This window comes from Entelurus aequoreus, linkage group LG27 (assembly GCF_033978785.1).
Source record: "Entelurus aequoreus isolate RoL-2023_Sb linkage group LG27, RoL_Eaeq_v1.1, whole genome shotgun sequence".
Taxonomy (NCBI): Eukaryota; Metazoa; Chordata; class Actinopteri; order Syngnathiformes; family Syngnathidae; genus Entelurus; species Entelurus aequoreus.
Genome location: NC_084757.1, coordinates 6,618,472 through 6,640,923, shown reverse-complemented (window position 1 = coordinate 6,640,923; position 22,452 = coordinate 6,618,472). Strand labels below are relative to the sequence as shown.

The following is a 22,452-nucleotide window of genomic DNA, read 5'->3' as shown; positions in this document are numbered from 1 at the left end:
TGTTAGGGGGATGTAGTGATATGTGCTGGGAACAGATATTACGTAGGGTGCGCCATGGCCCTCTATCTATGTAACACCACTATAGGTAAACAACCGTTCTGAAATAAAAGATGTTCCAGTCCTAACTACCCAGTGTATTATTCATACCAATAACACTTCACCCACAAAATATTAGGTATAACTGCAGTCAAAGTATTAGGCACACCCAAATTAGTAGGTGTGCCCAAAATATGAGGTACACCTGCAGACATATTATAAGGAACATCCATCCATCCATCCATTTTCTACCGCTTATCCCTTTTGGGGTCGCTGGAGCCCAGGGCCAGCCCGTGGCATAGGCCGTATAGGCAAATGCTAAGGGCGCCGTCCATCAGGGGGCGCCACGCCAGTGCCACAAATGTTGGAGGAAAAAAAAAAAAAAAAAAGTTGGTACTATTATTTCTAAATACATAAAATAATCCCACGTTAATTAAAATGCAAAGTAAAGCCTATTTAATAGAAATATTATTTGTTACAACATTACGCCCCCCCTCCCCCGGCACGGTGCGCCCCCTCCCTTCCCGTATCATGACTCTTTTTGGACGTCACCACATAAAAAAATCAACACAAGATGTCAAAACGGCCAAAACTGTCAGGTGCCCAGGGAAGAAAAAATAGAAAAGAAGAGGAGGAGAAACGAGAAAAAGACAGAGGTAGCAGGGAGGTAACGTTAGCCTACATGAAATTATTTGTCTGTTACAGAATGTGATAGTAACCTGGCTTTTTAGCATTAAGCTAATGTTACATGATTCGGCAATTGCTAATCAATAAATAGCTAGTTCTGTTTTAACGTCGGGTTAATATTGTGGAGGGGGCTAAATTGTTATGGAAAATAATAATGTAACGTTAGGTAATTACAGTACTCCCTGGTGTACAGTCATTTGTAAGTCATTCTAGTTAATGCAATATTAAAAAGCACAAATAGAGAACTCTGTAGGATCCCCTTTTTTGTAATATAGTTGTTAAAGTCATACTGGTTTGATATCTTGTTTTGTGCAGTGCCTTATTTATTTTGTATTTTTAATTTATTTTATGCAACTTGTTAACATGTTTTATTTTGTGTTTATGTATGTAAAAAATATTGTATTTCATATATTCATTTTTTATTTTTTGTATTCATTTATTTATCCATGTTTTTTTTTATCTTGTTAACTATTCTGATTTGCTTTCTTTAAGTAAAAAAAAAAGGTCAAAGACAAAGCTATTCGGTTTCTTGTGAGTATATACACTTCACTGCCGATGTGGGGGGGCGCCACCTAAAATCTTGCCTAGGGCGCCAGATTGGTTAGGGCCGGGCCTGCTGGAGCCTATCTCAGCTACAATCGGGCGGAAGGCGGGGTACAAACTGGACAAGTCGCCACCTCATCACAGGGCCAACACAAATAGACAGACAACATTCCCACTCACATTCACACACTAGGGACCATTTAGTGTTGCCAATCAACCTATCCCCAGGTGCATGTCTTTGGAGGTGGGAGGGGCCTATCGCCAGGTGTATGTCTTTGGAGGTGGGAGGGGCCTATCCCCAGGTGCATGTCTCTGGAGGTGGGAGGGGCCTATCCCCAGGTGCATGTCTTTGGAGGTGGGAGGGGCCTATCCCCAGGTGCATGTCTTTGGAGGTGGGAGGGGCCTATCCCCAGGTGCATGTCTTTGGAGGTGGGAGGGGCCTATCCCCAGGTGCATGTCTTTGGAGGTGGGAAGAAGCCGGAGTACCCGGAGGGAACCCACGCAGTCACGGGGAGAACATGCAAACTCCACACAGAAAGATCCCGAGCCCGGGATTGAACCCAGGACTACTCAGGACCTTCGTATTGTGAGGCAGACGCACTAACCCCTCTTCCACCGTGCTGGAACATAAGGACCATATACACCCAAATGATTAGGTACAGCTGCAGACAAATGTATTCCCAAAATATGAGGTACATCTGCAGACAAATTATTAGGTACACCAAATGATGTATTCCCAAAACTTGAGGTACACCTGCAGATATTTATAGGAACGTGCATGGCCAAATTATTAGGTATGCCACCAATAAAAAGTACACCTGCAGACAAATAATTAGGAACGCATGAGGCCAAATTAAGGCCCTGCGATGAGGTGGCGACTTGGCCAGGGTGTACCCCGCCTTCCACCCGATTGTAGCTGAGATAGGCTCCAGCGCCCCGCGCGACCCCAAAAAGGGAATAAGCGGTAGAAAATGGATGGATGGATGAGGCCAAATTAAGTGCAAACAAATTATAGGCACACCTTCAATTACACACATAAGGCGAAATTATTAGGAACAGACAAAATATGAGGCACAAATGCTGAAAAAATATTAGGTACACCCAAATTAGGTGTGCCCAATGTATTAGGTACACTTGAATACAAAGCATTGGGTACATGACATGAGACCAAATTAGGTAGGCTACAAATGATTAGGTAGACCCATAATATTAGGTACTCAAAACGTAATACTCCTTAAGTTAACTTTAATGTATGATGGTTGCTAGAGGTTAGCACGACTAGGAAATAAAGCCAAAACTTGTTTGGGACTTGCTGCCATCTAGTGGCTGACTTGTAGATGTGACAGATGGCTAGTGGAGACTCATCTGCTGTAGGGGTGCATGGAGCCCGAGGCCGACTTGATGTTGGTCTTGATGCTGCCTGGCATCTTTCCTGGCGACGTTCACAACGACACAACATCAGCAACCACACGGCGTGAAGGCAGACAGGAAGTGAGAGCAGCATGATCCGTACCTGGCTGTCCTTGCTGCTGGGGGGGCACCGGTCCTCCCAACGCCCCCTGCTGGCCCACCCCACCACCGATGGTAACCTGCTGCAAGGTGGGGCCGCCGCTCATCATGGGACCTTGACCGGGATGTCCCGGCGGCAGGGGCCCGGGCGGCCGGCACTTGGAGAGGCCCTTCCCGAAGGCGACGGCTCCGACCAGAGCGTTGGTGTCGGCCGGGTTGAAGGACGCTTTGTTCTGTCGCATGGCTGAAAGTAACCATGTTTACTTTGTGAACTTTGTCTTTGCCACCATGATATGTAACATACTTTGTGGACTTCGTCTTTGCCGCCATGATATGTAACGTACTTTGTGGACTTCGTCTTAGCCGCCATGATATGTAACATACTTTGTGGACTTCTTCTTTGCCGCCATGATATGTAACATACTTTGTGGACTTCGTCTTTGCCGCCATGATATGTAACATACTTTGTGGACTTCGTCTTTGCCGCCATGATATGTAACATACTTTGTGGACTTAGTCTTAGCCGCCATGATATGTAACATACTTTGTGGACTTTGTCTTTGCCGCCATGATATGTAACGTACTTTGTGGACTTCTTCGTCTTTGCCACCATGATATGTAACATACTTTGTGAACTTCTCCGTCTTTGCCACCATGATATGTAACGTACTTTGTGGACTTCTTCGTCTTTGCCACCATGATATGTAACATACTTTGTGAACTTCTCCGTCTTTGCCGCCATGATATGTAACATACTTTGTGGACTTCTTCGTCTTTGCCACCATGATATGTAACATACTTTGTGAACTTCTCCGTCTTTGCCGCCATGATATGTAACGTACTTTGTGGACTTAGTCTTAGCCGCCATGATATGTAACATACTTTGTGGACTTTGTCTTTGCCGCCATGATATGTAACGTACTTTGTGGACTTTGTCTTTGCCGCCATGATATGTAACATACTTTGTGGACTTAGTCTTAGCCGCCATGATATGTAACATACTTTGTGGACTTCTTCGTCTTTGCCGCCATGATATGTAACATACTTTGTGGACTTCTTCTTTGCCGCCATGATATGTAACATACTTTGTGGACTTCGTCTTTGCCGCCATGATATGTAACATACTTTGTGGACTTCGTCTTTGCCGCCATGATATGTAACATACTTTGTGGACTTAGTCTTAGCCGCCATGATATGTAACATACTTTGTGGACTTTGTCTTTGCCGCCATGATATGTAACGTACTTTGTGGACTTCTTCGTCTTTGCCACCATGATATGTAACATACTTTGTGAACTTCTCCGTCTTTGCCACCATGATATGTAACGTACTTTGTGGACTTCTTCGTCTTTGCCACCATGATATGTAACATACTTTGTGAACTTCTCCGTCTTTGCCGCCATGATATGTAACATACTTTGTGGACTTCTTCGTCTTTGCCACCATGATATGTAACATACTTTGTGAACTTCTCCGTCTTTGCCGCCATGATATGTAACGTACTTTGTGGACTTAGTCTTAGCCGCCATGATATGTAACATACTTTGTGGACTTTGTCTTTGCCGCCATGATATGTAACGTACTTTGTGGACTTTGTCTTTGCCGCCATGATATGTAACATACTTTGTGAACTTTGTCTTTGCCGCCATGATATGTAACGTACTTTGTGGACTTAGTCTTAGCCGCCATGATATGTAACATACTTTGTGGACTTTGTCTTTGCCGCCATGATATGTAACGTACTTTGTGGACTTAGTCTTAGCCGCCATGATATGTAACGTACCTAAGCTTTCTGCGTCTCTGTCGTCACGAGGGTTGCTGAGCTTCTCCAAAAGATTGGAACACAACTTATTCAGCGTCTGGATTTGTTTCTGGAGAAAAAAAAAATGGGTTAAGTCACGTTGTCGCCCAGCGACCGATTAATCGCAACGCCGCTCACCTGTGCCGCTTCCGGGCCGATGCGAGCCGCCTCCACGCTCAGCTGCTTCTCCTGCTCCTCCACCTCGGGGTCAGGTTTGGTGCGCAGGTAGTCCGGAACGATCTCGTGGTTGAAGATGGGCACGCGCAGCTCGGTGAGTTTCTGACAGACCGCAAACACCGGAAAAATAAATGCAGCTCAGGACTTTTGCCGCCATTCCTGCAAAGACGCTCACCGCCAAATCGTCGTCGCGGTCCTGAGACAGCACCAGCGGGATGATGACCTGGTTGCGAAACGACGGCGTCTTCTCGTTCTTGAGGAGTTTATTGATGGTGTTCAGCTGACCCGAAAGAAGGGCGAAGTTGTCCAGGACGGACGGCCTGACGGACGGAAACAACCCAAGGTGATGCCAACGCGGACGAGAAACGGCGTGCTCCGCGGAGGCGGGGTGACGCTTCTCACCATGTCAGTCGCTCGTACTCGTTCTCCAGCTTGAAGATGAAGGAGTGAAGCGCGTTCTTCACGTGCGCCACCTGAGTGATGAGCGACTCCAGCGAAGCTTCCAGTTGTTTCTCTTCCCGCTGCTGCAGGAGGACAAATCCAGACATGACATTTTGAAGCAAAAACTCTCAATTCACACACGACGCCTTTTTAAGTGCGCTCACACATGGAATTACGGTCCAATACAACGTGTCCTCAGTACAAAGGTGTTCCACTGCGCATGCCCCAAATGGTTAGTAGTCGGAAGGGGAGGGTTGATTGATTGATTGAGACTTTTATTAGTAGATTGCACAGTACAGTACATTTTCCGTACAATTGACCACTAAATGGTAACACCCCAATAAGTTTTTACACTTGTTTAAGTCGGGGTCCACGTTAATCAATTCATGGTAAAGGGACTTTATTAATCCTGGTGGTTGCAATTAACAAATAAACAAGAGAAGAAGAATTCTGGAAAATGTGTTATTTCCAGTGAGCGTACAATGACAATATTATATTATAATAGATTTGCTCCATTAAGAAAGTACTGACATAAGTATTCCATTTGAGAAACCTAAACGTTCACTGAAGACAATTATTTCCCTTGACTTGACCTAAATCCTTTTCAAACAAGGCGAGGTTGTGACGTGTTTAATTGAGTTTACTTCGACTAAACACAATGTCAACAAACGTCCATTAGCATTAGCATAGCGGCTAATGCTAACACCGCTATGTATTGCAAAGTCGAAGGAGATAAACTAAACGCACCCTGACACGAACTAACAATATCTTTAAAAGTTAACATAAGACACTTGAAAGTCGACATTTGGTCTTATATTAGCGCGGACTTACTTGCATGTTGAAACAACGAATTAACGTGAAAATGAACACAATGACAGATGGGAACACTTCCGGTTCACTCTTTTCAAAATAAGAGATTTCGTTTTGAACGTCGAAAATCTCTTTGCGTACTTAAACAATATTGAGTCAATTGTTTGCTATCATTTCGGCCTTTTAATTTACTATTATTAGAAATGTGTTCATTATTGTCTCTTTGTTATGGAGGTAAATGTGTGTTTAATTATGAAAGTTTTTTTGGACACGTTTGAATTTTGTGAAAATTAAATTATACTGACAATTTTATTAAATAAAATATTGTGAGAAAAAAAATATTTGTGAAAATTTAGTGAATAAAAAAATTCAGTGTGAAAAAAAAAACGTTTATGTATAAAATATAATATTTTATATTTTTCAGTGTAAAAAAATCTGTTTTAAAAAAAATAGTGCAGGAATATTTGCTGCTTCAAAACACAAAAGTCACTTCAGGTAAATTAAGAATGAAGCTTGTTGCTTCTAAAACAGGATCGATTGCGTCAGTCCTAATTTACCGGAAGTGAGTTTTACGTTTTGAAGCAACATCATTTTTTTACGCTGAATTTTGAAACAATGTATTTTTTACAAACTTAATTTTTAAACACTCACATATTAATAATCATAATTTAATAATTTAAAAATAATTAATAATTCAATGAAATTGTCAGCATAATTTGATGTAAAAAAACTTCAGTTCACAAATAATTTGAGTTTCCCAAAACATGCTTTGGTGTCAAAGTCACAAAGTAACCTCCATACTTGGTCACATACACACTTATCAATAGTAGAATATTATCTATATTTCAGACAATCCACTTAGCACAATATATTTAGTATTAGAGGGCCACTTGTAACAGTATATACATTTTAAATTGCTTCATTACACAATTATTTATTGTTATATATTTTTACATACACTTAAAGAAAAATAGATCGATTTTAGAGTAAAGTTTAGCTGCTGAAATTTTACCATAAAATGCACCATGTTTATACTGTAAATGTAAATGAGAAAACAGTACCACTGATTTACTGTAAAACCTACGGTCGTTGTTTTTACGGTGTATTACTGTAAATGGAAAAACAATATTACACGTTTTTTTGTTTCGTGTTTTAACGGTGAAATTCTGGCAACTGCGCTACCAGTTTTTTACCGAAAAATTATTTTGACATTGTACAATTTGATGGATAAGTTGCTTCAAAATCATGAGTCAAGCAGATATTTAAGTACCGTATTTCCTTGAATTGGCGCCGGGAATATAGTATTCGCCTGCCTAGAATTACAGCCGGGTCAAACTCGTTTCGCAAAATAATTAGCGCATGCTTGGCACTTCCGCCGGGTCAAATATGAGTCATTAAATGACTCCCGCCTCCAGGTGGTAGAGGGCGCTAGTGATCCTTCTTGCGACTACCAGTACTGCAGGAGACAGGTACTGCAGAAGAAGACAACAAGCAGCAAGCATGCAGCAATTGTTTGCTTGCACTTTTAACATGGAGGTTTACATATCTAAAATAAAACCGTTTTCTAAACTGGACTTTCAATCGAAGCAGGAGGTAATAATTAAAGGAATATCTCCAGAGACTTTTAAAATTGAAGAAAGATGAGAAAGACTGCCTTTGATCAGAAGCAGCTGCACATGGACCCATCTACAAGTAAAGGTAAGATCATAATAACGTTTTTTTTATTAAATGTGTTTTTCATGATAAGGTATGCGCATGAGTGAGAAGAGGTTTTAAAATAATTAGAGCATGCTTGCTCATTCCGCATGGTTTTGGTAACCGCAGGAGTGAGAAGAGGTTTTAAATTAATTAGCGCCCCTGCGGCTATTCAAGGAAATACGGTACTTATTTTGATGTTTGGAATGTGCGATAATATAACATTTGTTGCAATATTACATGAAGTTTAAGATATATGACATTTCATATGGTACATGTCTTTTTTCCTGTCAAAATAGAAAGTTGACTACATTTAGAAGCACATAGGCATGGTAGTGTTGTCCCCATACCAATATTTTGGTACCGCTACCAAAATGTATTTCGATACTTTTCTAAATAAAGGGGACCACAAAAAATTTATTGTAACAAAAAATCTTAGTGTACATGAAACATATGTTTATTATTGTCATTTAGTCCTTAAATAAAATGTTGAACATACTAGACAACTTGTCTTTTAGTAGTAAGTAAACAAACAAAGACTCCTAATTAGTCGTATGCAGTAACATATTGTGCCATTTATACACCTATTATTTTGTACACATTATGAGGGACAAACTGTAAAAAATGGATTATTAATCTCCTTGTTCATTTACTGTTAATATCTGTTTATTTTCTCTTATAACACGTTCTATCTACACTTCTGTTAAAATGTAATAATCACTTATTCTTCTCTTCTTTGATACTTGACATTAGTTTTGGATGATACCACACATTTAGGTATGGATGTGATACCAAGTAGTTACAGGATCATACATTGGTCATATTCAAAGTCCTCATGTGTCCAGGGACATATTTACTGACTTTATAAACATAATATAAATTGTTTTTTAAACTAAATACCGCAGTACTATACTAATACCAGTAAACCGTACAACCCCAATGCATGGTCATTCCAGGCCTTTGCTGGCCACATAAAATGAGGTGGTGGGCCTTGAGTTTGACACTTGAAAGTCTAAACGAGATGAGACAATTATTTGACTTTTTCTGTGTGATGACTTCCCACAGAGGACTTCAAAGCAGGTTAGCAATGTGGCAGACAGCTTCAAACAACAGTAGTCGGCCAAAGTAAAGTCAGAGAAAACAAGAGAAAGATGGTTGACTTCATTTTCACTTCATTTTCACACCATAAGAAATGGAAGCTCAAAAAAAACCATCCGGATGTCAAGATGGATGACACGATGTGTACAAGGTTTGTTGTCAAAGGCGTCTGTGGAGCAGATTTTGGTGCAAATCAAACCAGCAAAAGCCCCTCAGAAGAGGCTCTCCACGTCGCCCATTTCCACCACCACAGTCTTCAACTGGGAGTAGTACTCGATGGTCACCTGACCGTTCTCACGGCCGAAACCTGCAGATGCAAAATGGAAACACATTAGAAGGGTACCGTATTTTTCAAACCATAGGCCGCACCGGATTATAAGGCGCTGAGTGGGTCTAGTCAGGTCTATTTTCATACAAAAGGCGCACCGGATTATAAGGCGCACTAAAAAGGTCATATTATGATTATTTTCTAAATGTAAAAGACTTCCTTGTGGTCTACATCAGTGGTCCCCAACCTTTTTTGCACCACGGAGCGGTTTAATGTAGGCGTTATTTTCAGGGACCGGCTTTCCACTTGTGCCAGATAAAAATACAGCAAAAATAAGTGCCTGAAAAATACAAGTCACTATAACATTGAATTAGTGGGAGACCTGGACTTGTTTCTTTGCAATGAGATGCAGATGGAAATCAGCCTTTGGCTACAATCTGTCACATTTATATGTTATATGTTCATTCATGTGCAGTGTATCATGTCACAAAGTTATAACAAATATAACAAACGGCAACTTCCTATGAGGAGTATTATAGTACATCTATGAACAAGCTTATTGGTGTGTCTAGTGCAGGGGTCACCAACGCGGTGCCCGCAGGCACCAGGTCGCCCGTAAGGACCAGATGAGTAGCCCGCTGGCCTGTTCTAAAACTAGCCCAGATAGCAGCACTTACCAGTGAGCTGCCTCTATTTTTTTTTTTTTTTTATTTACTAGCAAGCTGGTCTCGCTTTGCACGACATTTTTAATTCTAAGAGAGACAAAACTCAAATAGAATTTGAAAATCCAAGAAAATATTTTAAAGACTTGGTCTTTACTTGTTTAAATAAATTCATTAATTGTTTTACTTTGCTTCTTATAACTTTCAGAAAGACAATTTTAGAGAAAAAATACAACCCTAAAAATGATTTTAGGATTTTTAAACACATATACCTTTTTACCTTTTAAATTCCTTCCTCTTCTTTCCTGACAATTTAAATCAATGTTCAAGTAAATTTATTTTTTCTATTGTAAAGAATAATAAATACATTTTAATTTAATTCTTCATTTTAGCTTCTGTTTTTTCGACAAAGAATATTTGTGAAATATTTCTTCAAACTTATTATGATTAAAATTCAAAAAAATTATTCTGGCAAATCTAGAAAATCTGTAGAATCAAATTTAAATCTATTTTCAAAGTCTTTTGAATTTCTTTTAAAATTTTTGTTCTGGAAAATCTAGAAGAAATAATGATTTGTCTTTGTTAGGAATATAGCTTGGTCCAATTTGTTATATATTCTAACAAAGTGCGGATTGGATTTTAACCTATTTAAAACATGTCATCAAAATTCTAAAATTAATCTTAATCAGGAAAAATTACTAATGATGTTCCATAAATTCTTTTTTTAATTTTTTCAAAAAGATTCGAATTAGCTAGTTTTTCTCTTCTTTTTTTCGGTTGAATTTTGAATTTTAAAGAGTCGAAATTGAAGATAAACTATGTTTCAAAATTTAATTGTCATTTTTTTCGTGTTTTCTCCTCTTTTAAACCGTTCAATTAAGTGTAAATATCATTAATTATTAATAATAACATAGAGTTAAAGGTAAATTGAGCAAATTGGCTATTTCTGGCAATTTATTGAAGTGTGTATCAAACTGGTAGCCCTTCGCATTAATCACTACCCAAGAAGTAGCTCTTGCTTTCAAAAAGGTTGGTGACCCCTGGTCTAGTGGGACAGGCCAAATGCTGTAGTTTATAAATGTAATGTTTCTCTGCGGCCCGGTAGCAAATGCGTCACGGACCGGTACCGGTCCCCGGACCGGTGGTTGGGGACCACTGGTCTACATAACATGTGATGGTGGTTCTTTGCTCAAAATGTTGCATAGATGATGTTTTACTCATTATCTTCAAGTCACTTTCTGACAGTCTCTTCAGGATGCACCGTTTTGTGGGCGCTCTTATTTACGTGCCTCCACTTGGACAGCGTCTTCTTTGTTGTAGCGGTGTAGCGTGCAAGGACGGGAGTGGAAGAAGTGTCAAAAGATGGCGCTAACTGTTTTAATGACATTCACACTTTACTTCAATCAATAACGGAGCAATCCGTGGCTCGCTAGTGCAACAACAACACCCGAAATGTGTCCCGTGAAAAAACGTCCGACCGGAACCCTCTAATAACTAAAGTTCCTTGGGTGAATAATGTAAACTCACTACACCGGTATGTTTTAGTGCTTTCATGGTGAGTTTACTGACAGATATAAGTAAGTAGGGATGATGTTTGATAAGAAATTATCGAGTTTGAGCCCATTATCGAATCCTCTTATCGAACCGATTCCTTATCGATTCTCTTATCGAATCCAGATAGGTTGTTGGATATGGAAAAAAACACAATATTTGGTTTAACAAAAGCTCACTTTTATTTTATAAGAAAAGAATAAAATAAAATAAATAAATAAATATTGACTGTTACCCCCCTAAAAAAATTAAATAAATAAATATTGACTGTTGTTACCCAAAGTATATTAAGTGGGATTTTTCAGAAAAACAAATATATACAGTAACACAAAAACAAGCTGTCTCTGTGATCACTATAGGTGAATAGCCATGCCTTGAGGCGTTTTTTCCGGTCCATTATTGTTGCTGCTTGTGAGCTACGTCATTTCCTGTGATGTTCCACAGGGCATTTCTTGTGGGACGGGATTCGTTCCCAGGGATTCGAATAAGGAACCAACTCTTTTCCTTTACTATAGTGGCCTCGATAACGGGAACCGGTTCTCAAAAAAGAGATTTGAGTCCATGGAATCGGTTCTTTTCTTATCGAACGGTTCTTTTCTTATCGAACAACCGGGAGAACCGGTTTCGAACATCATCCCTAGATATAAGTAAGAACTTGACACTACTTTATATTAGAAATGGCAACAGTGGAGGATGAATGTCACATAACAAGAAGATATAGAGAAAAAGAAGATTATCCACTACGGAGTCGGCACAGACTACAATGGCGGATGCGCGCGCATTTTCAGGACTTATGCAGATCCCAAATACACATCAGCAGGTACCAGAAGGTAAGAAAAGTTGCTTTTGCATAATATAGTGAAACAAAACAGCAGATAATGTCTTCTAATGGCTGCCATTTTGCGGTCCTTGTATGTCTGACTACAGTAGCCATAATGGCTGACAATCCATCAAGCGGTGTGGCTTCAAAGTCCGACTAAAACAGGGGTCGGCAACCTTTACCACTCAAAGAGCCATTTTGGCAAGTTTCACACATTAAAGAAAGTAATGGGAGCCACAAAATATGTTTTTAAAATTTAAAATGAAAAACACCGCATACAAAGCTTAAACGCTTTGTGCTATGTTAACTAGGGGTCTCAGACACACGCACCGGCACGTACTTTAATGTGGAAATTTGATGTTAGTGCAGCCCGCGAGTTTTGAATGAATGTCGCTTGCGTCATACTTGCCAACCTTCTCATTTTTCCCGGGAGACTCCCGAATATCAGAGCGTGATGACACTGCATTTGGCGCCCTCTAGAGTCTGCCCAGTCAGTGTATCTGCTCGGCCACAAGTGGAACGCAGCTTTGGCTTGATAGCATTACAGACAGCAAGGCTACTAAGTCAACAGCCACACATCTTACACTGACGGTACCAATACCCAGAATCCCATGCAGCCCTAACTCTTCCGCTCAACCAACGCACGGAGAGGGGGGGGTTGATGTGTGGGGGGATTTGGTGGTAGCGGGGGTGTATAATGTAGACCGGAAGAGTTAGGGCTGCATGGGATTCTGGGTAATGGTTGTGTTGTGTTTATGTTGTGTTACAGTGGGATGTTCTGCAGAAATGTGTTTTTCATTCTTTTTTGGTGTGGGTTCACAGTGTGGCGCATATTTGTAACGTAACAATGTTAAAGTTGTTTGATACGGCTACCGTCAGTGTAAGCTGTGTGGCTGATGAGTAACTATGCTTTGCTGTCTCCTGTGTGAGCAAGTAATAACAACATGCAATATGTGGCTGGACTGGCATGCTGTATGTAAATGCTATAGAGGACAATTACTGCAGTGCAATTAGGGCATGCCCTTTATATAGTAATTAGAGTGTAAATAGGATTATATTATCCTGGGAGTAGTATATGAGAGACACTGTCATCCGTAAGTCTCCTGGGAAAATCGGGGGGGTCGGCATGTATGTAGCTGAGCCGCATCAGAGTGGTCAAGGAGCCGCATGCGGCTCCGGAGCCGCGGGTTGCCGACCCCTGGACTAAAACATGTTGATAGATTTGTGAGTGCAGTGCGTATTGTTCTATATTCTCAATGGAACATATAAAATGTTGGTGTTGTTTACTGGCGTCAAATTGCAGTCTACACGTATCTCTTATGTGTGACTGCCATCTACTGGTCACACTTCTCATTACACCATGTACCAAATAAAATTGCTTCGAGGTCGGTAAGCACAACCAGAATTATTCCGTACATTAGACACACCGAGTTATAAGGCGCACTGTCCAGTTTTGAGAAAATGAAATAGTCTGAAAAGTAGGGTAATTTGAAAGGTGCGCTCACCTGACATCTTGTAACCGCCGAAGGGCACCTCCACCGGGCTGATGTTGTAGTTGTTGATGAAGCACGTTCCCGCCTCCAGCTTGCTGGCCACTCGGTGAGCTCTTGAGATGTCTCTGAGGGACAAAAAAAACAAACAAAACGTTGACACTTTGTGGACGCCGCTCTTCATGGTGGTGCTCACCTGGTGAAGACGCCGGAGGCCAGTCCAAAGGTGGTGTTGTTGGCCCGCTGCAGGACCTCCTCCTCGGTGTCGAATGGCAGGACGGACATGACGGGGCCGAAGATCTCCTCCTTGACGCAGGTCATGTCGTCCCTGCAGTGGTCTGACGCCACATGAACACCAACACAAGGAAGAAAGAGGAGAAAGAAGGCAAGGTAAGGTAAGTTAAAGAAGGTAAGTTGGTCCAGGTAAAAAACATATTTATAAATCAAATATTTTCATTCCTTTACGACCTTTTAAAAATGATGTTTAACAGCCTGACATGATAACACCCACATAGTCACCTTTACCATATTAGCATCCATGCTGCCTGCGGCTGAGCCAATCAGGGGCCTCGATACTGAACACACAGCTCTGATTGCTTTGCTCTCATACAGTGACTAATACTGCTGGAGTGGTGGAGTTTTTAGTTGGATTGGCCAATTTTATGAATGAAAATGCTTAATTTAGGCTAACGTACAGTACAGGACAAAAGTTTGGACACACCTTCTCCTCATTCAATCTTTATGTCCATGACTATTTACATTGTAGATTGTCACATCAAAACTATCAATGAACACATGTGGAGTTATGTACTTCACAAAATCATGTTTTATATTCTAGTTTCTTCAAAATAGCCACCCTTTGCTCTGATTACTGCTTTGCACACTCTTGGCATTCTCTCCATGAGCTTCAGGAGGTAGTCACCTAAGTTCAAGTTAAAGTAGCAATGATAGTCACACACACACTAGGTGTGGTGAAATGTGTCCTCTGCATTTGACCCATCACCCTTGATCACCCCCTGGGAGGTGAGGGGAGCAGTGAGCAGCAGCGGTGGCCGCACCCAGGAATCATTTTGGTGATTTAACCCCCAATTCCAAGCCTTGATGCTGAGTGCCAAGCAGGGAGGTAATGGCTCCCATTTTTATAGTCTTTGGTATGACTCGGCCGGGGTTTGAACTCACAACCTACTCATCTCAGGGCGGACACTCTGGTTAGCGCCTTGCATGGCAGCTCCCGCCATCAGTGTGTGAATGGGTGTGTGAATGGGTGAATTGGAAATAGTGTCAAAGCGCTTTGAGTTCCTTAAAAAAAAAAAGGTAGAAAAAGCGCTAAACAAATACAACCCATTTTACCATTTACTCTAACCACTAGGCCACTGAGTAGAACCTGAAATGGTTTTCACTTCACAGGTGTCCAGGGTGTACCCCGCCCGTTAGAATAATTGTTTCTAAATGATCACAAAAGTTGAGTTCCTGGCAGGGAGACGGGAGCCGTCTTTGGGGCCTACCAGGAGGAAGGCTCGTAAAACTCCACTGTGACTTCAAAGCGGACAGATGGCAGGATCTGCCCAACTTCCAGACGAACTCTTTTTGAAGGAATTTTACGAACTCTCTTTGAACTATTTTATGGAACTCTTTTTGAACTATTTTAAGACCTCTTCTTTTAAACTGTTCGGTAACCAAAGGCAACGCTGTTTACAACCCACTTCCCTCTGGAAGCAGCTGTGGTCAGGTGGGGGGAGAAAGTCAAATAAAGAAGGAGGAGTGCAATCTTTTGGCAGAGCGTGGTGCAAGACTGTACAGAGAGTACAGTGGCCGCGTCTCTCCTCAAAATTTAGTCCAAATTTAATTCTGTCTCTGTTTGATTATTTGCCTCTTGTCTTGTTTAATAGATGTCATCAGTGTTTGAACCTGACACCGCCTTCTGCCCGAATGCAGCTGAGATAGGCTCCAGCGACCCCCGTGACCCCAAACGGGACAAGCGGTAGAAAATGGATGGATGGATGGAGGTGTCATAGTTTTGATGTGACAATCTACAATGTAAATAGTCATGAAAATAAAGGTTAAATGAGAAGGTGCGTCCAAACTTTTGGCCTGTACTGTATGTAGAAACTTTTTTTTTAAAATTAAATCAAACTTCACAAAAATTCCTCAACGGAGGGAAGCCGCAACCTTTGAAGCGTGACGTGGCGAGGAACTTACCGAGTACGTGGCAAGGAACTTACCGAGTACGCAGGGCGACATGAAATAGCCAGCTTTCAGTTTGGGATCGCTGGGGACAAACATGTCTCCACCACAAAGCACTTTGGCGCCCTAAAAACCACCAGACTTTCCTGTTAGCTTTAGCATTAGCATAGCCACCGCCGCTAAGGACTCACCTCCTTCTTGGCCTGACTGACAAAACCCAGAACCTTCTCCAGTTGGGGCTTGCTGATCAGCGCTCCCATGCGCGTTCCGTCCAGCAGAGGGTCCCCGATGGCGATGGCCTTGGTCCTCTTGACCACCTGCTCCAGGAACTGCGGCATGATGTCCCTCTGAACAAAGACTCTGGTGCCGTTGCAGCACACCTGTGGGAGGAGAGCGGCTTGGCGAGGAGCTCGGGGACAAAGCGAGGAAGGAGAGACCGACCTGTCCCTGCGTGAGGAAGTTGGCCATCAGCGCGCCCTTCACCGCGTTCTCCAGCTCGCAGTCTTTGAAGATGATGAGCGGCGACTTCCCGCCCAGCTCCAGCGTCACCTGCTTCACCGTCTTGGCGGACATTTCCATCACCTGCAACCGCCAAAATGTGCGTTCACTTTGAACCGATCCCGGGCTTGAACAAGCAAACGGGTGTTGATGGCTTACCTTCTTCCCTGTGGGCACGCTGCCCGTAAAGGAAACCTTGGCGACCGCCGGGTGACGGCACAGCAAGGTGCCGGTCTCGGCGCCGCCTTGCACCACACAGAAGAGCCCGTCAGGAACGCCGGCCTCCTTGTAGATCTCCGCCAGTATGACGGCGGTGACGGGGGTCATGGGAGAGGGCTTGAACACCATGGCGTTGCCTGTCAAACCGCAAAGTGACGGGGATGGTCGCCGCCACGGCCGGAGAACACGTGGTTTACCAACTCACCGCACGCCAGCGCAGGAGCGGACTTCCAGGCCGCGATCTGGAAGGGGTAGTTCCAGGCGCCGATGCCCGCGCACACGCCCAGAGGCTCCCTCCTGGTGTACGCAAACGCTCCACCTGGCAGCTGGATGTGCTGGCCTGCTGGCACAATCCGGAAGGTTCCGCTATTGACGCCTCTTTAGATACAAATGGCGCCACTAACATATTCAAATAGTGTAATGTTGGCGTGACAGCGACCTGACAGCGTTCCCGCCAGGCCGGCGTAATACTCCAGGCACTGCCAGGCGATGTCCACATCCACCAGCGCCTCAGTGATGGACTTCCCGTTGTTGATCACCTCCACCTTGGCGATCTTCTCCCGCCGCTCCTGGAGTCAACGTCCACAAACAACTCGCTTGAAATGCATCACAACCCCCTGGCGCCGTAACGTGTTTCCTGTCACGCCAGGAACACAAATGTCCACGCAACCCCAGATTGGAGAATAATAATATTAAAAATTGTTGATTTTTAGTCAAAAAAGTGCTATATTAGAGAGTGGGCGTGTCCATTTAAATATGATGTTGTCTAGTGGGCGTGTCCATCTAAATATGATGTTGTCTAGTGGGCGTGTCCATCTAAATGTGATGTTGCCTAGTGGGCGTGTCCATCTAAATATGATGTTGTCTAGTGGGCGTGTCCATCTAAATGTGATGTTGTCTAGTGGGCGTGTCCATCTAAATATGATGTTGTCTAGTGGGCGTGTCCATCTAAATATGATGTTGTCTAGTGGGCGTGTCCATCTAAATATGATGTTGTCTAGTGGGCGTGTCCATCTAAATATAATGTTGTCTAGTGGGCGTGTCCATCTCAATATGATGTTGTCTAGTGGGCGTGTCCATCTAAACATGATGTTGTCTAGTGGGCGTGTCCATCTCAATATGATGTTGTCTAGTGGGCGTGTCCATCTAAACATGATGTTGTCTAGTGGGCGTGTCCATCTAAACATGATGTTGTCTAGTGGGCGTGTCCATCTAAATATGATGTTGTCTAGTGGGCGTGTCCATCTAAATATGATGTTGTCTAGTGGGCGTGTCCATCTAAACATGATGTTGTCTAGTGGGCGTGTCCATCTCAATATGATGTTGTCTAGTGGGCGTGTCCATCTAAATATGATGTTGTCTAGTGGGCGTGTCCATCTCAATATGATGTTGTCTAGTGGGCGTGTCCATCTAAACATGATGTTGTCTAGTGGGCGTGTCCATCTAAACATGATGTTGTCTAGTGGGCGTGTCCATCTAAATATGATGTTGTCTAGTGGGCGTGTCCATCTAAACATGATGTTGTCTAGTGGGCGTGTCCATCTAAATATGATGTTGTCTAGTGGGCGTGTCCATCTAAATGTGATGTTGTCTAGTGGGCGTGTCCATCTAAATATGATGTTGTCTAGTGGGCGTGTCCATCTAAAAGTGATGTTGTCTAGTGGGCGTGTCCATCTAAATATGATGTTGTCTAGTGGGCGTGTCCATCTCAATATGATGTTGTCTAGTGGGCGTGTCCATCTAAATATGATGTCTAGTGGGCGTGTCCATCTAAACATGATGTTTGATGTTGTCTAGTGGGCGTGTCCATCTAAACGTGATGTTGTCTAGTGGGCGTGTCCATCTAAATGTGATGTTGCCTAGTGGGCGTGTCCATCTAAATGTGATGTTGTCTAGTGGGCGTGTCCATCTAAATGTGATGTTGTCTAGTGGGCGTGTCCATCTAAATGTGATGTTGTCTAGTGGGCGTGTCCATCTCAATATGATGTTGTCTAGTGGGCGTGTCCATCTAAATATGATGTTGTCTAGTGGGCGTGTCCATCTAAATATGATGTTGTCTAGTGGGCGTGTCCATCTAAACATGATGTTGTCTAGTGGGCGTGTCCATCTAAATATGATGTTGTCTAGTGGGCGTGTCCATCTAAATGTGATGTTGACTAGTGGGCGTGTCCATCTAAATGTGATGTTGTCTAGTGGGCGTGTCCATCTAAATGTGATGTTGTCTAGTGGGCGTGTCCATCTAAATGTGATGTTGTCTAGTGGGCGTGTCCATCTCAATATGATGTTGTCTAGTGGGCGTGTCCATCTCAATATGATGTTGTCTAGTGGGCGTGTCCATCTCAATATGATGTTGTCTAGTGGGCGTGTCCATCTAAATATGATGTTGTCTAGTGGGCGTGTCCATCTAAATGTGATGTTGTCTTGTGGGCGTGTCCATCTAAATATGATGTTGTCTAGTGGGCGTGTCCATCTAAATATGATGTTGTCTAGTGGGCGTGTCCATCTAAATATGATGTTGTCTAGTGGGCGTGTCCATCTAAATGTGATGTTGTCTAGTGGGCGTGTCCATCTAAATGTGATGTTGACTAGTGGGCGTGTCCATCTAAATGTGATGTTGTCTAGTGGGCGTGTCCATCTAAATATGCTGTTGTCTAGTGGGTGTGTCCATCTAAATGTGATGTTGACTAGTGGGCGTGTCCATCTAAATGTGATGTTGTCTAGTGGGCGTGTCCATCTAAATGTGATGTTGTCTAGTGGGCGTGTCCATCTAAATGTGATGTTGTCTAGTGGGCGTGTCCATCTAAATGTGATGTTGTCTAGTGGGCGTGTCCATCTAAACATGATGTTGTCTAGTGGGCGTGTCCATCTAAATATGATGTTGTCTAGTGGGCGTGTCCATCTAAACATGATGTTGTCTAGTGGGCGTGTCCATCTAAATATGATGTTGCCTAGTGGGCGTGTCCATCTAAACATGATGTTGTCTAGTGGGCGTGTCCATCTAAATATGATGTTGTCTAGTGGGCGTGTCCATCTAAATATAATGTTGTCTAGTGGGCGTGTCCATCTAAACATGATGTTGTCTAGTGGGCGTGTCCATCTAAATATGATGTTGCCTAGTGGGCGTGAACATCTAAACATGATGTTGTCTAGTGGGCGTGAACATCTAATCTAATGCTGTGGGAGTTAATCAATAATGTGATTTACTGCTGTCTCACTCTGATGATGCGAGCGGCCTCCAGCATGACCCGCGCTCTCTCCATGCCCGCCAGCTGGCTCCACTGCAGGTAGGCGGCCCGGGCGCTCCTGATGGCCGCGTCCACGTCCTCCTCGTCGCAGGGGGTCATGTGACACAGCACGCGGCCTGCACACGCACGCACGTTATAACTTTAACTTCTTGATAGTTATAACTGTAGCAGTGGCGGCCATCTTCAAGGAGGCCAACTACAATTTAAAGGGGAACAGCACTTTTTTTGGGGGGGAATTCCGTTATATCTACTTGAGTAACTTTTGGGGTAAATTGTACTTCTAAGAGTAGTTTTAATGCAACATACTTTTACTTTTACTTGAGTATATTTATAGAGAAGAAACGCTACTTTTACTCCGCTCCATTTATCTACATTCAGCTCGCTACTCATTTTTATCCATCTGTTAATGCACGCTTTGTTTGTTTTGGTTTGTCAGACAGACCTTCAAAGTAGGATCTATGCATGCCTGCGTTTCACTAATCAGATGCAGTCACTGGTGACCTTTGACTCCGTTTCACATATCAAACAGAGCCAGGCGGTCATGTGACCGCCGCGGAAACATAAAGTTTCAGCGGCAGAACAACAACAAGCTTAAGCTTAAATTAACTCAACGTCAAATTTGAGGAAGCACATGGCGGTAAGTAACGTTAGTAGATATTTTGGCTGTCACCGTAGGCTGATGTTAGCTTCCCTGCTATGAATCACTGTCAAATGTACACCGTGTGGGGACATTTATTAACGCACTGCAGCCTCATAGACAGACAGACACACACACGCACACACACACACACACACACACATACACACGCATGCATAGAAACACCAATCAGAAGTGCACAGTGTGTTCCCAGGTGCAGCCCACACCTATCAGTTTATGGTTTGCGTAAAGGCTAACTTGTTATTTTCCTTTGTAATCTCTGCCTACTGAGCCTATGGTGCTGTTAACTTATTGTGGCTCAATTTGCCTTCATTTTTTTATGTTAATGTGTTATTATTTAATATATATTATTGTTTTAGTTGCTTAAGAGATATTCCTGGCTCTGAATTTGCTCATTGCTATTTTTATGTTTTTGTGCATTATTTAATAATAATAATAATAATGGATTTTACATTTGTTGCCGTCATCATTAAACAAACCAGTTACTCATCAGTTACTCAGTACTTGAGTAGTTTTTTCACAACATACTTTTTACTTTTACTCAAGTAAATATTTGGGTGACTACTCCTTACTTTTACTTGAGTAATACATCTCTAAAGTAACAGTACTCTTACTTGAGTACAATTTCTGGCTACTCCACCCACCTCTGGTTACATACCAAGTTATATGACTAGATGGTGTATGGCTGGGGAATTAGAGAAGAAAAAGTAAATTTAGAAGAAAAAAAAAGATATCACTTTAATGTTAAAGTGTTTACAAGTGTCACGTACCATGTTACACGAGTTAATGGACGTGCTTATTTCTCATATGCGTTTACTTTATTGTTAAGTCAAGTCATTTCCTATTAGTGCAACTTCGATGAAAAAACCCAAGTAAAACAAAGTTATATTGCCAGTGTGTCCTAGTTAGAAGCATATTATGCAACTGTTAGCAGCTCAATGTGCCAACTTTCTTCTTGTCTGCTTTTCATGCCAACAATGGAACGTCTTTGGTACTTTGCCCGCTCCGTCTCTGGCTCGGAGTCCAAATGGTACATCTGATGTAACTACATGATATACTACATCATGTAGTTGTGTCCAAATGGTACATCATGTGACCCCCGGTAAGAACACGCGAACATTCCACATTATAGCCGCACCGTTGTGATGACGTCACAGCTAGCTCAACCTACCGGTGGCGGGCTCGTAGACGGCCTCCGAGGGTGCGCCTTCCCGGGCTGCCACGCGCCTTCCGCCCCAGAAGTTGAGCGGGTCGGTGAGGACCAGAGTTCCGGTGGAGGCGGCGGGCATGGCGTCGAGGACGGACTGGGCCATGTTGTGGTCAGGGTGGAACTTTCTGGAATAAACTCGAGCGAAGCGGAAACAGCCGTTGTCTTGTACCGTTGTCTGACACGCCCCTCTTCATCCAGTAAACCACGCCCCTTTAATCGCTCCCCATTTGAAGGTCCAATATGTCACTCTTTTGCATCGGTTTCTGCGGCGTTTGTACGACCAATAAACGGCAGTGATAATAACCGCTGCAACACGACGGTTACCATTAGCGTTTCGAATGAAAATGATCGGAAAAGCGTGACAGTTAACTGCACTGTGGTAACGGACTGGCGCTAGCTAGCTTACATGCTAACATATAAACAACGGACATATTAACGTATTTTCCCGTTTTTAAACGTGTATAAACATATAACTTACTAAACAACTGAGCTAGACTATTCACATTAACCATAAGGGATGTTGTGTTTTTGCACAAAGTGAGCAACTAACTCAGTGGTCCCCAAACTACGACCCGCGGGCCGGATATTAGACTTAGACTTGCTTTTTATATGGTCCGCCAGCGTTATAATCCGGCCCGCAGGAAGTCCCAGGTTAAAAAATTGTAATTTTTTTTTAATGATTATTTTTTAAATCTGTCCTGTCTGATCCATTTTCTACCGCTTGTTACTCTCGTTGTCTCCTAGCCGCTCAAGCAAATCATATTGTCTAAAAATGCATTTTCCCATCAATAACGTGACATCATCGCATGCTCATTCAGTCAATTAGTGTGCCAGGATATATATCATATAT

General features: G+C 42.7%; 2 protein-coding genes across 2 annotated transcripts; both read right to left on the bottom strand.

Moving 5' to 3' along the window:
* Nucleotides 1-2,344: 2,344 nt before the first annotated feature.
* Nucleotides 2,345-6,384, bottom strand: med8 (mediator complex subunit 8). Its single transcript, XM_062039438.1, has 7 exons — nucleotides 6,026-6,384; nucleotides 5,156-5,277; nucleotides 4,929-5,073; nucleotides 4,715-4,855; nucleotides 4,559-4,646; nucleotides 2,780-3,019; nucleotides 2,345-2,698 (listed from the first exon to the last, which is right to left on the bottom strand). The coding sequence occupies exons 1-7, from the start codon at nucleotides 6,029-6,031 to the stop codon at nucleotides 2,628-2,630; spliced, it is 813 nt and encodes a 270-aa protein (XP_061895422.1). The 5' UTR covers nucleotides 6,032-6,384; the 3' UTR covers nucleotides 2,345-2,627.
* Nucleotides 6,385-8,845: 2,461 nt separating this feature from the next.
* On the bottom strand, nucleotides 8,846-21,787 carry aldh9a1a.1 (aldehyde dehydrogenase 9 family, member A1a, tandem duplicate 1). The gene is made up of 11 exons (XM_062039437.1): nucleotides 21,564-21,787; nucleotides 19,705-19,850; nucleotides 16,929-17,058; nucleotides 16,695-16,829; nucleotides 16,430-16,626; nucleotides 16,214-16,354; nucleotides 15,964-16,152; nucleotides 15,811-15,898; nucleotides 13,785-13,926; nucleotides 13,604-13,716; nucleotides 8,846-9,104 (listed from the first exon to the last, which is right to left on the bottom strand). The coding sequence occupies exons 1-11, from the start codon at nucleotides 21,703-21,705 to the stop codon at nucleotides 9,010-9,012; spliced, it is 1,518 nt and encodes a 505-aa protein (XP_061895421.1). The 5' UTR covers nucleotides 21,706-21,787; the 3' UTR covers nucleotides 8,846-9,009.
* Between the last annotated feature and the right edge of the window lie 665 nt (nucleotides 21,788-22,452).

Coding starts and splice junctions, on each gene's coding strand:
- med8 (XM_062039438.1), bottom strand. Junction 4,647..4,714: donor TCGGCCCGGAAGCGGCACAG/GTGAGCGGCGTT, acceptor TTTTTTCTCCAG/AAACAAATCCAGACGCTGAA. Junction 2,699..2,779: donor CCAGCAGCAAGGACAGCCAG/GTACGGATCATG, acceptor GAACGTCGCCAG/GAAAGATGCCAGGCAGCATC.
- aldh9a1a.1 (XM_062039437.1), bottom strand. CDS start 21,705: ATGGCCCAGTCCGTCCTCGACGCCATGCCCGCCGCCTCCACCGGAACT. Junction 16,830..16,928: donor CCTGGCGGGAACGCTGTCAG/GTCGCTGTCACG, acceptor TTGTGCCAGCAG/GCCAGCACATCCAGCTGCCA. Junction 9,105..13,603: donor CGGCGGTTACAAGATGTCAG/GTGAGCGCACCT, acceptor TTGCATCTGCAG/GTTTCGGCCGTGAGAACGGT.